Source organism: Rhinoderma darwinii, chromosome 11, assembly GCF_050947455.1.
Source record: "Rhinoderma darwinii isolate aRhiDar2 chromosome 11, aRhiDar2.hap1, whole genome shotgun sequence".
NCBI classification, from domain to species: Eukaryota; Metazoa; Chordata; class Amphibia; order Anura; family Rhinodermatidae; genus Rhinoderma; species Rhinoderma darwinii.
In genome coordinates, this window is record NC_134697.1 from 7,554,134 (window position 1) to 7,571,053 (window position 16,920).

A 16,920-nucleotide genomic window follows, 5' to 3' on the forward strand; every position below is an offset into this window, starting at 1 on the left:
AGGAGGTCACAGACGGAGTTACATAGTGGTAGGAGCAGGGTCCCCATCAGCACAGAGTATTTCAGGAGAGAAGTCTGCTGATCTTGTAGGAGGTCACAGACGGAGTTACATAGTGGTAGGAGCAGGGTCCCCATCAGCACAGAGTATTTCAGGAGAGAAGTATGCTGATCTTGTAGGAGGTCACAGACGGAGTTACATAGTGGTAGGAGCAGAGTCCCCATCAGCACAGAGTATTTCAGGAGAGAAGTATGCTGATCTTGTAGGAGGTCACAGACGGAGTTACATAGTGGTAGGAGCAGGGTCCCCATCAGCACAGAGTATTTCAGGAGAGAAGTATGCTGATCTTGTAGGAGGTCACAGACGGAGTTACATAGTGGTAGGAGCAGAATCCCCATCAGCACAGAGTATTTCAGGAGAGAAGTATGCTGATCTTGTAGGAGGTCACAGACGGAGTTACATAGTGGTAGGAGCAGGGTCCCCATCAGCACAGAGTATTTCAGGAGAGAAGTATGCTCATCTTGTAGGAGGTCACATTCTGAGTGTTACATAGTGGTAGGAGCAGAGTCCCCATCAGCACAGAGTATTTCAGGAGAGAAGTATGCTGATCTTGTAGGAGGTCACATTCTGAGAGTTACATAGTGGTAGGAGCAGGGTCCCCATCAGCACAGAGTGTTTCAGGAGAGGAGTGTGCTCATCTTGTAGTAGGTCACAGACTGAGAGTTACATAGTGGAAAGAGCAGGGTTCCCAGGACTCGACTCTGTCAAAATCTATTATCATACTGTATAACCTGTATTGAAATACTGGGTTAATCGCGAGGGTCAGGACCCTCATCTATTAGCCAGAACAGATAGCGTCTCAGGAGGACCTTGCACTTTGATGAATTAAATGGACGGCCATTGATTTCAAAGGAACTGTGTAATACTTAATTTCTCCTGTGGTGGCACTGCAGGAGAATCAAACACTGGTTTACCCACAGATTACAGCTGATCGTTAGAGAGCACAGTAGCGGGACGCTCTCTGATATTTTATATAAAGGGAACAAAGACGCAGCCCCTTCAAGGAACAGAAGTTGGAGTTGTCTCAAAAACAGAGAACCTGAAAGACCAGGGATGATCTCTAGTGTGGTGGAACTTGTCCTTCAAGTCTATTTACAGCAAGACGTAAAGCAATGTCTGTAAAATGGGCACATTATAAGATCTGCTACTAACACGCTCCCTCTGACTTCACTCATTCCTTCTCTTTCTTCCTTCTGTCTTTCTCCTCCAGTTGTACAGCTCATCGGAGTTTGGAAGACGTTGGCTGCTTCTAAGTGAATCTGTGGCACCAAATCGATTTTATTGGTAAGATTTCATTTTCCAGTGATTATCAACACTTGGATGATGTGAATTTCAGATTTTGACTTTACAGTTTATGCATTTTAATTTATTCCATTTCCAATCACATATTATCGAAATATCTAGATATGGATCGGGGTAAACACCAAATGTGATATCTCAGGGAGCTTCATTCTGGTCTCCCGTTCTCCATTCTCAGATTACAGCACGTTCCCTGGACTTTCTTCCGTCCCCGCTTTTCATGTCATGTCCCTGTCAATCATCACGAGAGCCCTCCCATTTTTTATGCCCCTTCCTCTTCCTGCAGCAAGACATGTAGAGAGAAAGAGAGTCAAGCAGAGCCCAGACTGTGAAGGAATAGTCATGAACCCGCAGCAAGGACTGCAGGGAAATATAGTTCTTTGGTGATGTCATTGGTTGCAGGAAGGTTCTGGCAGGGCAGTACCTAGATATCTTATTATTATAATGTCTGCTATATTCAGTGGAACTCACAACCCCTCTAAACACAGATTACACACAGGATTTCCTCTAACACACATATTTACATTTTTATATATATATATATATATATATATATATATATATATATATCCTACAACCCACAGGTTGTGGCACCTGCTTAGCTCCTCCCTATTTAAATAGCACGTGTACAGATGTAGCCAAGTTTAGGGGAAATCTGATAACTTGCTGCAGAGTGCTATCACACAGCAAAAGCCATTGAAAAAGTGAATTTAAAGTTTCTTGACACTGTATTTTGTGCGTTAAAAGTCAAGATAAAAATGGCTACATCTGTACGTTAAAAGTCAAGAGAACGATATCTACATCTGTATTTGGCTGTTACGGGCAGCGGTGGTGCAGCTATAGAGGTTGCACTGGCCGCACGTGCTTTTTATTCCTTGAAGGACCACTGCCACATAAGAGGATAGCAATGCTACAAATGACATTTAATATTTGCAGGGCTCTGATAAAACTCTTAGGCTCCAGTGCGTAATCTATAAGATAAACCTCTGAATTGTGGGAGACATGACTTTTCATTTACTCGAGATCTATCTCACTGACTTTAAACCTCCTACTTATTTTTTGGTGCAAATAATTAATTGCTCAATATATCTTTATAGCAGTCAGAGCTCAGTTTTTCTGAAACAGAGCTCCAAATTCCCTGCAGAGATAGTCACATGATAAAATTATTCCCTGCAGCCACCACTAGGGGGAGCTCACTGCATACTGTGTTATTATTGAGTTCAATGTATAAACCGTATACAGTAAACTCTTAAGCTCCCCCTAGTGGTGGCTGTAGGCAGGCAGAATTTTATCATGTAACGCAATGTCTTTGCATATGATTTGGAGCTCTGTATCAGAAAAACGGAACTCCGACCAGTATAATGGTATAATAAGAAATTGAACAGAAAATATATAAAAATGTTGGATCTATTTAGATTAAAAACAAAGTGGACATACACTTTAAGGTTTTAATAAGCAAACATTTTCAGAAATTATTATTCTCGGCTCCAATTATACTTTGTAATTATATAATATCATTTAGTAATAAATATGGGGTAACTTTGTCTAGATTTCCCCGGACTCCTCAAGCATAAGATATGGTTTAATAGTCTCGGGCTCTGGAACTCCGGGGTTACGTCTCGTTATGTGACTTTAGGGGATCCGTTTACTGATTCTGAAGGCTTTTAATCTAATATAAAAGCAGGAAATGTGGACTATTCATGTCATTGTTTACCAGAACACGGGGCCATAACGACGGATGGCGTGGGTAGCGCCTAATTAATGTACATTACTAGTCAATGTGAGCATTGTACCGAAGAATGGAAAAGTGCTTGTTATTGATTTACATGAAATATATATATACACATTTTATGCAGAAGAGAATACATGTTTGAACATTTTTATTGTTAGGGATTGCTTTAAATACTGAAAGTTTTGGAAATTGAACAACGGTTTCTCCCACGCGTTTTGAGCATGAGATTTTAATTATGGGACTGAAAAGCCTAAACTCAATGCATGAAGAAATGTAAATATTCCCTAAAAAAAATAAAACAAAATAATATATATATATGTATATATATATCCCAAAAGTAAATCCAGCAGCACTCCGATGTTCAAAAGTGAAAAAAAGTGGTCTATTAGCAGGTACAATGCAACGTTTCCGTCCCACCTTGGGACCTTTTTCAAGCATACTTCCATCCATCTATTACTGGATAACTTCTGTTTGGAAACAGAGTGCTGCTGCTTCTCTTTGCTGGTATATATATATCACCACTGCATCGTTTTAATTGGGTTGCGCGCAGAACGGCGTGAGAATGTCAATGTAATGTAACGCTTTAAATCTTGGAAGATCAGGAAACGTTTGATCTACACAATCCGGGCAATGTTGTTACAAGGTCTGGTATTGATCAGTGCTTCTAGTATTGGATCTGGACATAGAGGTCACTCAAGCGAATATTGTATGTAACCAACCTGTTGCTAGGAAGCTTATCTGGAACTACAACAGTATAATATGTTCTACCAGTTATAGGGTCTAGGACGGGAAGCATCAACTTTTTTGCTCTGAGGCCACATTATCAGATTTCACCTGAGACATTTACGTCATATCTATAGTACAGTTCTGGGACCAGGTGCGTAGCAAGGGGAGGCAACCTGGGCCCATTCCCAGGGCGCAGTGATTTTGAATTGGAGAGGGGACACAGGACGTGTGTCTCTAGAAGTCCTGCCTACCCCCTCCATCTTCTGTCTGTGCGGCAGAACGTTATAACAACCAGAGCTTCTTACTGTTGTAGCTTGATACAGGAAGCAGCTCTGGTGTAACATGCAGGAGAGGGAGGGGGTGCAGAAAGCAGCTCTGGTGGAACATGCAGGAGAGGGAGGGGGTGCAGATAGCAGCTCTGGTGGAACATGCAGGAGAGGGAGGGGGTGCAGAAAGCAGCTCTGGTGGAACGTGCAGGAGAGGGAGGGGGTGCAGATAGCAGCTCTGGTGTAACATGCAGGAGAGGGAGGGGGTGCAGATAGCAGCTCTGGTGGAACGTGCAGGAGAGGGAGGGGGTGCAGAAAGCAGCTCTGGTGGAACATGCAGGAGAGGGAGGGGGTGCAGATAGCAGCTCTGGTGGAACATGCAGGAGAGGGAGGGGGTGCAGAAAGCAGCTCTGGTGGAACGTGCAGGAGAGGGAGGGGGTGCAGATAGCAGCTCTGGTGTAACATGCAGGAGAGGGAGGGGGTGCAGATAGCAGCTCCGGTGGAACGTGCAGGAGAGGGAGGGGGTGCAGATGCAGCTCTGGTGGAACGTGCAGGAGAGGGAGGGGGTGCAGATAGCAGCTCTGGTGGAACGTGCAGTAGAGGGAGGGGGTGCAGATAGCAGCTCTGGTGGGACGTTCAGGAGAAGGTGCAGATAGCAGCTCAGGCAGGAAGCAGCTCTACCGGGACGTGAAGGAGAAGGTGCAGATAGCAGCTGAGGCAGGAAGAAGCGCTACCGGTACGTGCAGGAGAAGGTGCAGATAGCAGCTCAGGCAGGAAGCAGCTCTACCGGGACGTGAAGGAGAAGGTGCAGATAGCAGCTCAGGCAGGAAGCAGCTCTACCGGTACGTGCAGGAGAAGGTGCAGATAGCAGCTCAGGCAGGAAGCAGCTCTACCGGGACGTGAAGGAGAAGGTGCAGATAGCAGCTCAGGCAGGAAGCAGCTCTACCGGGACGTGAAGGAGAAGGTGCAGATAGCAGCTCAGGCAGGAAGCAGCTCTACCGGTACGTGCAGGAGAAGGTGTAGATAGCAGCTCAGGCAGGAAGCAGCTCTACCGGGACGTGAAGGAGAAGGTGCAGATAGCAGCTCAGGCAGGAAGCAGCTCTACCGGTACGTGCAGGAGAAGGTGCAGATAGCAACTCAGGCAGGAAGCAGCTCTACCGGTACGTGCAGGAGAAGGTGCAGATAGCAGCTCAGGCAGGAAGCAGCTCTACCGGGACGTGAAGGAGAAGGTGCAGATAGCAGCTCAGGCAGGAAGCAGCTCTACCGGTACGTGCAGGAGAAGGTGCAGATAGCAGCTCAGGCAGGAAGCAGCTCTACCGGGACGTGAAGGAGAAGGTGCAGATAGCAGCTCAGGCAGGAAGCAGCTCTACCGGTACGTGCAGGAGAAGGTGCAGATAGTAGCTCAGGCAGGAAGCAGCTCTACCGGGACGTGAAGGAGAAGGTGCAGATAGCAGCTCAGGCAGGAAGCAGCTCTACCGGTACGTGCAGGAGAAGGTGCAGATAGCAGCTCAGGCAGGAAGCAGCTCTACCGGTACGTGCAGGAGAAGGTGCAGATAGCAGCTCAGGCAGGAAGCAGCTCTACCGGGACGTGAAGGAGAAGGTGCAGATAGCAGCTCAGGCAGGAAGCAGCTCTACCGGTACGTGCAGGAGAAGGTGCAGATAGCAGCTCAGGCAGGAAGCAGCTCTACCGGGACGTGAAGGAGAAGGTGCAGATAGCAGCTCAGGCAGGAAGCAGCTCTACCAGTACGTGCAGGAGAAGGTGCAGATAGCAGCTCAGGCAGGAAGCAGCTCTACCGGGACGTGAAGGAGAAGGTGCAGATAGCAGCTCAGGCAGGAAGCAGCTCTACCGGGACGTGAAGGAGAAGGTGCAGATAGCAGCTCAGGCAGGAAGCAGCTCTACCGGTACGTGCAGGAGAAGGTGCAGATAGCAGCTCAGGCAGGAAGCAGCTCTACCGGTACGTGCAGGAGAAGGTGCAGATAGCAGCTCAGGCAGGAAGCAGCTCTACCGGTACGTGCAGGAGAAGGTGCAGATAGCAGCTCAGGCAGGAAGCAGCTCTACCGGGACGTGAAGGAGAAGGTGCAGATAGCAGCTCAGGCAGGAAGCAGCTCTACCGGTACGTGCAGGAGAAGGTGCAGATAGCAGCTCAGGCAGGAAGCAGCTCTACCGGGACGTGAAGGAGAAGGTGCAGATAGCAGCTCAGGCAGGAAGCAGCTCTACCGGTACGTGCAGGAGAAGGTGCAGATAGCAGCTCAGGCAGGAAGCAGCTCTACCGGGACGTGAAGGAGAAGGTGCAGATAGCAGCTCAGGCAGGAAGCAGCTCTACCGGTACGTGCAGGAGAAGGTGCAGATAGTAGCTCAGGCAGGAAGCAGCTCTACCGGGACGTGAAGGAGAAGGTGCAGATAGCAGCTCAGGCAGGAAGCAGCTCTACCGGGACGTGAAGGAGAAGGTGCAGATAGCAGCTCAGGCAGGAAGCAGCTCTACCGGTACGTGCAGGAGAAGGTGCAGATAGCAGCTCAGGCAGGAAGCAGCTCTACCGGGACGTGAAGGAGAAGGTGCAGATAGCAGCTCAGGCAGGAAGCAGCTCTACCGGGACGTGAAGGAGAAGGTGCAGATAGCAGCTCAGGCAGGAAGCAGCTCTACCAGGACGTGAAGGAGAAGGTGCAGATAGCAGCTCAGGCAGGAAGCAGCTCTACCGGGACGTGCAGGAGAAGGTGCAGATAGCAGCTCAGGCCGGAAACAGCTGTGTCGGGACGTGCAGGAGAGGGAGGGGGTTCATTTAGCAGTTCAGGCAGGAAGCAGCTGTGTTCTCTGCTTTACCAATGCTCCCTCACCACTGCTGGGATGTGACAGCTCTGCAGGAGAGTTAAGTATGTGTACTATATGTCTGAATCTGTGTGTATGTAATGTGTATCTATTTGTGTGTAATGTTTGTAACGGTGTGTATAGTGTGTGTGTGTGTGTATTGTATGTGTGCAATGGGTATGTATGTGTGTGTAATTTGTGTAAATATATGTGTGTAATGTGTCTGTAATGTGTCTATGTATGTGTGTAGTGTGTATATATTTGCATGTATGTGCGTGTTTAATGTGTTTGTGTGTGCATAATTGTATATATAAGTTTATTGTGTATATATGTGTGTGTTTATATCATAAACTGTGGTAGTGCTATATATGTGTGCTGTATAGAGGTACTATATATGTGTGCTGTATAGAGGTACTATATATGTGTGCTGTATAGAGGTACTATAGAGGTACTATATATGTGTGCTGTATAGAGGTACTATAGATGTGTGCTGTATAGAGGTACTATATATGTGTGCTGTATAGAGGTACTATATATGTGTGATGTATAGAGGTACTATAGAGGTACTATATATGTGTGCTATATAGAGGTACTATAGATGTGTGCTGTACAGAGATACTATATATGTGTGCTGTATAGAGGTACTATATATGTGTGCTGTATAGAGGTACTATATATGTGTGCTGTATAGAGGTACTATATATGTGTGCTGTATAGAGGTACTATATATGTGTGCTGTATAGAGGTACTATAGATGTGTGCTGTACAATGGTACTATAGATGTGTGCTGTATAGAGGTACTATATATGTGTGCTGTATAGAGGTACTATATATGTGTGCTGTATAGAGGTACTATATATATGTGTGATGTATAGAGGTACTATATATGTGTGCTGTATAGAGGTACTATAGAGGTACTATAGAGGTACTATATATGTGTGCTGTATAGAGGTACTATAGATGTGTGATGTACAGAGGTACTATATATGTGTGCTGTATAGAGGTACTATATATGTGTGCTGTATAGAGGTACTATATATGTGTGCTGTATAGAGGTACTATATATGTGTGCTGTATAGAGGTACTATATATGTGTGCTGTACAGAGGTACTATATATGTGTGCTGTACAGAGGTACTATATATGTGTGCTGTACAGAGGTACTATATATGTGTGCTGTACAGAGGTACTATATATGTGTGCTGTATAGAGGTACTATAGAGGTACTATAGATGTGTGCTGTATAGAGGTACTATATATGTGTGCTGTACAGAGTTACTATATATGTGTGCTGTATAGAGGTACTATATATGTGTGCTGTATAGAGGTACTATAGATGTGTGCTGTATAGAGGTACTATAGATGTGTGCTGTATAGAGGTACTATAGATGTGTGCTGTACAGAGGTACTATAGATGTGTGCTGTACAGAGGTACTATATATGTGTGCTGTATAGAGGTACTATATATGTGTGCTGTATAGAGGTACTATATACAGTGGAGGAAATAAGTATTTGACCCCTTGCTGATTTTGTAAGTTTGCCCACTGTCAAAGACATGAACAGTCTAGAATTTTTAGGATAGGTTAATTTTACCAGTGAGAGATAGATTATATTAAAAAAAAATCAAAAAAAAATCACATTGTCAAAATTATATATATTTATTTGCATTGTGCACAGAGAAATAAGTATTTGATCCCTTTGGCAAACAAGACTTAATACTTGGTGGCAAAACCCTTGTTGGCAAGCACAGCAGTCAGACATTTTTAGTAGTTGATGATGAGGTTTGCACACATGTTAGATGGAATTTTGGCCCACTCCTCTTTGCAGATCATCTGTAAATCATTACGATTTCGAGGCTGTCGCTTGGCAACTCGGATCTTCAGCTCCCTCCATAAGTTTTCGATGGGATTAAGGTCTGGAGACTGGCTAGGCCACTCCATGACCTTAATGTGCTTCTTTTTGAGCCACTCCTTTGTTGCCTTGGCTGTATGTTTTGGGTAATTGTCGTGCTGGAAGACCCAGCCACGAGCCATTTTTAATGTCCTGGTGGAGGGAAGGAGGTTGTCACTCAGGATTTGACAGTACATGGCTCCATCCATTCTCCCATTGATGCGGTGAAGTAGCCCTGTGCCCTTAGCAGAGAAACACCCCCAAAACATAATGTTTCCACCTCCATGCTTGACAGTGGGTACGGTGTTCTTTGGGTCATAGGCAGAATTTCTCTTCCTCCAAACACGGCGAGTTGAGTTAATGCCAACGAGCTCAATTTTAGTCTCATCTGACCACAGCACCTTCTCCCAATCACTCTCAGAATCATCCAGATGTTCATTTGCAAACTTCAGACGGGCCTGTACATGTGCCTTCTTGAGCAGGGGGACCTTGCGGGCACTGCAGGATTTTAATCCATTTCGGCGTAATGTGTTACCAATGGTTTTCTTGGTGACTGTGGTCCCAGCTGCCTTGAGATCATTAACAAGTTCCCCCCGTATAGTTTTCGGCTGAGCTCTCACCTTCCTCAGGATCAAGGATACCCCATGAGGTGAGATTTTGCATGGAGACCCATATCGATGTCGATTGACAGTCATTTTGTATGTCTTCCATTTTCTTACTATTGCACCAACAGTTGTCTCCTTCTCACCCAGCGTCTTACTTATGGTTTTGTAGCCCATTCCAGCCTTGTGCAGGTCTATGATCTTGTCCCTGACATCCTTAGGGCATGACCACACATGGCGGAATTCCTCCGCAACTGTCCGCATCAATGCCGCACAGAATCTGTGTTGCAGATTCTGCAGCGGATCTGCACAAAATGTGCAGAAAATTGATGCGGACTGGCCGCTGCGGACTGCAGGAAAAGTGCTTCTCTTCTCCCTATTCAGTGCAGGATAGAGAGAAGGGACAGCACTTTCCCTAGTGAAAGTCAAAGAAATTCATACTTACCGCCCGTTGTCTTGGTGACGCGTCCCTCTTTCGGCATCCGGCCCGACCTCCCTGGATGACGCTCCAGTCCATGTGACCGCTGCAGCCTGTGCTTGGCCTGTGATTGGCTGCAGCCGTCACTTACACTGAAACGTCATCCTGGGAGGCCGGACTGGAGACAGACGCAGGGAGTTCTCGGTAAGTATGAACTTATATGTTTTTTTACAGGTTGCTGTATATTGAGATCGGTAGTCACTGTCCCGGGTGCAGAAACAGTTACTGCCGATCGCGTAACTCTTTCAGCACCCTGGACAGTGACTATTTACAGACGTCTCCTAGCAACGCTCCCGTCATTACGGGAGCCCCATTGACTTCCTCAGTCTGGCTGTAGACCTAGAAATACATAGGTCCAGCCAGAATGAAGAAATGTCATGGTAGTAAAAACAATACGCTCCGCAGCACACATAAGATCTGCGGACTTCATTGCGGAATTTTGACTCTCCATTGAAGTCAATGGAGAAATTCCGCCATGAGTCCGCAACCAGTCCGCCACTGCTCCGCAACAGACAGAGCATGCTGCGGACACCACATTCCGCTCCGCAGCCTATGCTCCGCAGCGGAATTGTACGCATCGTGTAAACGAACACTGCTAAATTAAAGTGAAAGTCAATGGAGAAACGGCTCCGCTGCGGATTAACGCTGCGGAGTGTCCGCAGCGGAATTTAAGTGAAATTCCGCCATGTGTGAACCCGCCCTTAGAAAGCTCTTTGGTCTTGCCCATGTTGTAGATGTTAGAGTCAGACTGATTAATGGAGTCTGTGGACAGGAGTCTTTTATACAGGTGACCATGTAAGAACTGTCTTTAATGCAGGCACCAAGTTGATTTGGAGCGTGTAACTGGTCTGGAGGAGGCTGAACTCTTAATGGTTGGTAGGGGATCAAATACTTATTTCTCTGTGCACAATGCAAATAAATATATATCATTTTGACTATGTGATTTTGTTATTTTTTTTATATAATCTATCTCTCACTGGTAAAATTAACCTAGCCTAAAAATTCTAGACTGTTCATGTCTTTGACAGTGGGCAAACTTACAAAATCAGCAAGGGATCAAATACTTATTTCCTCCACTGTATGTGTGCTGTACAGAGTTACTATATATGTGTGCTGTATAGAGGTACTATATATGTGTGCTGTATAGAGATACTATATATGTGTGCTGTATAGAGGTACTATATATGTGCTGTATAGAGGTACTATATATGTGTGCTGTATAGAGGTACTATATATGTGTGCTGTACAGAGTTACTATATACGTGTGCCACTTTTTAATGTTTAAGTTTGCATTACCACTTCTAAAAGTTTACAACTTCTATAGACTACAATAGGGGGAGCCCCACACATGATTCTCCACCTCTCCACCTCATCTTCTCCTCTCTGGGGGGGGGGGGCAAACAGGGGTTCATGTTGATATATCATCAATGTCTAAGATGGGAATACTTCTTCAAAGCAGAAAAGCAGTGAAAACTGATGCACTGTCATAAATCTAGTGCTGGCCTGAAGGAGCGGTGCATGACCCAGGAATAAAAAGATCACCAAAGAGAGAATATGAATCAAACAGCGCCCCCTCAGGCCAGCACTATTCATAACACAGTACTAGTTTTACCTAAATAGTTTTACCTGGGTCTTTCTGAACAAACATGTCTGTGTCCCAATGTTTAGGGGCAACAAAATATGGCATTGTGAGCTTCATTTGGCCCCAGAAAATCAATAACATTCAGATGTTGATAAGGCAACATTTTAATTCCGGAAGTTAAACAAAAACTTGTCAGGGCCGTGTCTCAGGGTTCAGAATAGTTATGTCTGTATTCATTTCTATTGAAATCTTAGCTGGAGAAGTTAGCTACTTCCTCCTTCACTGATGTCCCAGTTCCTCTATACTTCCCAGTGTGTTTTTGTTTTTCTATAGAAAAAAAATATTATATTTTATAGACTATAGATTAGTGTGTAGGTTCTATTCCATAAGACACATCCCAGATGGGCAAATATACATTTGGCCAATGAACCCAAATAATGCTTCACATTGTATAAAAATTTCAATAAGGTATGTCTCTGCATAGCGAGAGGGATAGGAGGATTCTCCCACTGTGATTGACTGCCAAGGGGAGCTATAAGAGGGAGGGGGAGGAGCCTCCCAATGACCGAGTGACAGTAAAATCCACCCCATGAGAGCTAATATGGCTGACAATGGTGAATTCAGACAGAAGAAATCTTACAAAAGAAAGACTGCACACAGTCACTGCAGAGTCCAGAGCATAGGCACATTTTCAGTTTTGGCTTGAGGAATTCTTTAACTATTCTGGGCAGCAATATTAGTACAAACGTAATAGATGTATATGATGCTGTTAGTTCAAATCATTAGAAACGGCAGCTGAGCCGGTATTTGCTTCCGCATTATTCTAGAATAAAACCAACCATATTGTCCACCATTGATTATTTATTTTTTTATGAGGGACATTTCAAAATTTAAAGGAGCACTCCAGTTGTGTTATGCCTAGTGCAAGGCCTTAGTGGGTGGCGCATGACTAATTTCTTTAAATACTACACATATAAACCACTTTGTGATCTAATGATGGGTTATAAGGACTGCAAATAAACCTACAGAATCCCCTTAACTCAGACTCTAGACAATGCACCAAAACAAACTCAGCTCTGCTATACCCCTGTATGATTGTTTGAATCGAATAACTAAGGATATCGTGCTGGGAAGCTATAGGGCCATTCATCTGGTGAAACAAACCAATAATGGAAGTTCTAAAACTTTTGTAGTGCAGTCAATATTTTCTCGTAAAACTTGTAAAATTCCCTAAGCTCCGTTCTCGTAGAACTGTTCCGTCAGTTCCTTTTACTTGTAGAAGGTTCGATTACCCCGAGCGGCTCCATATACATTATGACAGAAAAGTGCAGCTTCTTACTGGAACGTTCAGTGGAATACTCTTGTTCGGCGCATACGATTTATGATCGCAGATTCGCACCAATGCAGATATTTGCAGAAGATAAATCCCTCAATACAAATAGCAGCTATAATTGAATTACAAAGCCATTATCATGTGTGGAGGAGAGAGACGTTACAGCTGAATTTTGACAAGATAATGTTTGCTAAAGTATTTCTGCTCATCCAGTCATTCCGCTGTAGGCACCTAGAAAAACATGTTCTCATTCTGCTTATTTTTATGGGATATTACCTCTGTAGATAGTGTCAGGGACTTACTAAATGATGGCGTCTTCTACAGTCTTGGCTTCTCTATTCTGGTTGACTTCTGTATAATGTTAAAAGTGGAATCTAAACTTTAAAGGGTTTGTATGAGATTAGGAAAACATGGCTGCTCGTTCTCCAAAAACAGCCTGACATGGACTGTGTAGGATATTCACTTAAATGCGGCTGAGCTGCAATACCAGACACAGCCACGTGAACAGGAGTGGCACTGTTTGGGGGGCGGAAGAAGACCATTTGTTTCTAATCTCTTAAAACTCCATTAAAGTATAAATGTAACACAAACAAATAATAATCCTAACACAAATGTACAGCACAAAGACCACCAGTAACTACCCCAATTAGACTAATCCATTGTACCACAGCCACTGAGGACATGTTTACTCAAACTACCCCACTATACCGAGACCACCAGGCACTGCCCCAACTAGACTAATCCATTGTACCACAGCCACTGAGGACTTCTTTACTGAAACTACCCCACTATACCAAGATCACCAGGCACTGCTCCAATTAGACTACTCCACTGTACCACAGCCACCGAACATTTCTACACTAAAACTACCCCCCTATACCAAGACCGCCAGGCATTACTGCATTGAGACTACTCCATTGTACCACAGGCACCGAGCACTTCTTTACTGAAACTACTCCATTATGCCAAGAGCACCAGGCACTGCCCTACTGAGACTACACCACTGTACTAAGACCATATGGCACTAACCTAATTAGACTACCCCATTGCATCATGACCATCGGGCACTCCCTTACTGAGACTACACCACTGAACCACTACCAGCAGGCCCATTACGACTGACGCTATCATCAGGCAGTGCCCTACTAAGATTGCGCTGCTAGATTCATCCATTGGGCACCAACCAGTGGCTGATTATACTGCGCGCTGCCTTACCGAGACCACTGAGCACCAATTATTGAGAATTGCTTCACTGTAGTAAGGCCAGACATTCAGACCCCTCCTAACATTGGACAATGACCCCCTTCTTACTGGGGCACTTAATCTCTTTCCGGGCACGGCCAAACACACCTCACAAACCAATGTTCCCTGGTCACAAGAGAGTTTACATGATCAGTATTATCATATAGCGAATGTTTACCCCCAACCACTTGATGACCCATTTATCGCTTCTCCTCCAAATAATCGCCATCACGGCTCTTCTAACTCAAAGGAAGCTCAGCTCCATTATCACATGATGATAGGCATCCAAGGGAAACATGTCCTGCAAATCCCACAATATGTAACAAACAAAGTTACACAAAAAAAAGAAAGTATCGAAAGAATGAAATAGATACAATATATTATTATAAATAAATAGCAGTCACAAAACAATAATATTATAATGCAGGAGTAAAGAGATTTGTACCAGCTAAAGAATTGATGAATGATATAAAAAACCCAACTTTTCTATACCCCACACTGATACCTAAAAAAATCGTCATATCTACCTGTACAAAACCAGACCTGATACAGTTACATAAATGTAAGAACACAAAAGCTACAGCTGAGGAGCGCAGGGGAGGGTTTGGAGCTCTGAATCAGAAAAGAAACGCTCCGGTCCCTGTAAAGATATATTATGCAGCACAGATTTTTTTATTTTTCTAGAGGACCTTTTAGGGTATGTTCACACGGCTTATTTCCGGTCGTTTTTCAGGCCAAAAAACGGACGGAAAATAAGAAGCAGAACGCCTCCAAACATCTGCCCATTGATTTCAATAGGAAAAACGGCTTTCAGTTCCGACGGGGCGTTTTTTTTACGCGACCGTTTTGAATAATGGCCACGTAAAAAAAACGCCCACAAGAAGGAAGTGCGTGTCACTTCATGAGCCGTTTTTGGAGCCGTTTTTCATTGACTCCATAGAAAAACAGCATCAAAAACATCCGTGAAAAGCGCAAGTTGCTTAAAAAATGGCTGAAAATCAGGAACTGTTTTCCCTTGAAAACAGCTCCGTATTTTCAGACGTTTTTTTATTAAAGAGGCTCTGTCACCAGATTTTGCAGCCCCTATCTGCTATTGCAGCAGATAGGCGCTGCAATGTAGATTACAGTAACGTTTTTATTTTTTAAAAACGAGCATTTTTGGCCAAGTTATGACCATTTTCGTATTTATGCAAATGAGGCTTGCAAAAGTACAACTGGGCGTGTTGAAAAGTAAAAGTCCAACTGGGCGTGTATTATGTGCGTACATCGGGGCGTGTTTACTACTTTTACTAGCTGGGCGTTGTGTATAGAAGTGTCATCCACTTCTCTTCAGAACGCCCAGCTTCTGACAGTGCAGATCTGTGACGTCACTCACAGGTCCTGCATCGTGTCGGCACCAGAGGCTACAGTTGATTCTGCAGCAGCATCAGCATTTGCAGGTAAGTAGCTACATCGACTTACCTGCAAACGCCGATGCTGCTGCAGAATCATCTGTAGCCTCTAGTGCCGACACGATGCAGGACCTGTGAGTGACGTCACAGTGCTGCACTGCCAGAAGCTGGGCGTTGTGAAGAGAAGTGGATGACACTTCTATACACAACGCCCAGCTACCGTAGTAATAGTAGTAAACACGCCCCGATGTATGCACATAATACACGCCCAGTTGTACTTTTACTTTTCAACACGCCCAGTTGTACTTTTGCAAGCCTCATTTGCATAAATACGAAAATGGTCATAACTTGGCCAAAAATGCTTGTTTTTTAAAAATAAAAACGTTACTGTAATCTACATTGCAGCGCCGATCTGCTGCAATAGCAGATAGGGGCTGCAAAATCTGGTGACAGAGCCTCTTTAAGCGTGTGCACATAGCCTTACATGGCCAATGATTGGGAAAACAAGTGTTCATATGAATGCTTGTTCCCGATCATTGCCCTATGTAAACAGGGGGGCAATGATCAGACGACGAATAAGCAAACGCTCATTCATCGGCTGATTGTATCGTTTATGCATCTCAAAATATTATCGTTGTCGGCAGCGCATCTCCCTCTACAAACAACGATGTGCTGCCGACATGGTAGAAATGTACGAGGACGAGCGATCGGAGTAATGATCGCTCATCCCCATACTTTACTGATCATTGCTCAGGGCGGATACACAGTGTCCAGCTGCTCAGCGTATCCGCTCTGAACGCGGAGCAGGGAATGCCGTCCGAAAAGCCGCACCACATTGTGCCGGAAAAATAAAAAAAAACCTTCATACTTACCCCCTCCCTCTTCTGTGTGCGCAGTCCGGACTCTTGGGATGACGTTGCAGGCCATGTGACCGTTGTAGCCTGTGATTGGCTGCAGCGGTCACATGAGATGAAATATCATACCAGGAGGCCGGACTGGAGAAGAAGCAGGGAATTCTGGGTAAGTATAAAAAAAATTTTATCTGACTTGCGATTTTTGCGGTGGAATCACTGTGATTCCGCCACAAATATCGCAACACACACCACTTTGGTTAAAGCACCACATTGAATTCAATGGGGAAAATCTGCAACAGAAGAGCTGCGATCCCGCAGTATTACTTGACATGCTGCAGCTGAAAAATATGCACTGCAGCTCAATTTATGGGCGTTTTTTTCGGCAGCTTTTTTTCTGCTGTGTGAGGATGAGATTTGTTGAAATCTCGCCCTCGCTGCTGCTTCAGTAATACACTGCGGAAAGTCTGCAGTGTTTATGCCAAGTGTGTTCCTACCCTAAGGGGTCACGTGCTTCCTATAAGGGGATGCTCACACAGAGTGTTTTCGGACGTTTTTCGGGCCGTAAACGCACGAAAAACGGCTAAGAAATCGGAAACAGAATGCCTCCAAACATCTGCCCATTGATTTCAATGGGAAAAATGGCGTTCTGTTCCGACGGGCCGTTT

General features: G+C 44.8%; 1 protein-coding gene across 3 annotated transcripts in view; it reads left to right on the plus strand.

The window, feature by feature from the left end:
* Window positions 1-16,920, plus strand: part of SORCS1 (sortilin related VPS10 domain containing receptor 1) — a 536,576-nt gene that overhangs the window by 352,289 nt on the left and 167,367 nt on the right. For all 3 annotated transcript variants that reach the window (XM_075842830.1, XM_075842831.1, XM_075842832.1), the window contains exon 5: window positions 1,268-1,341. In XM_075842830.1, coding sequence (XP_075698945.1) covers window positions 1,268-1,341 — 74 coding nt within the window. The remainder of the gene's footprint in view (window positions 1-1,267; window positions 1,342-16,920) is intronic.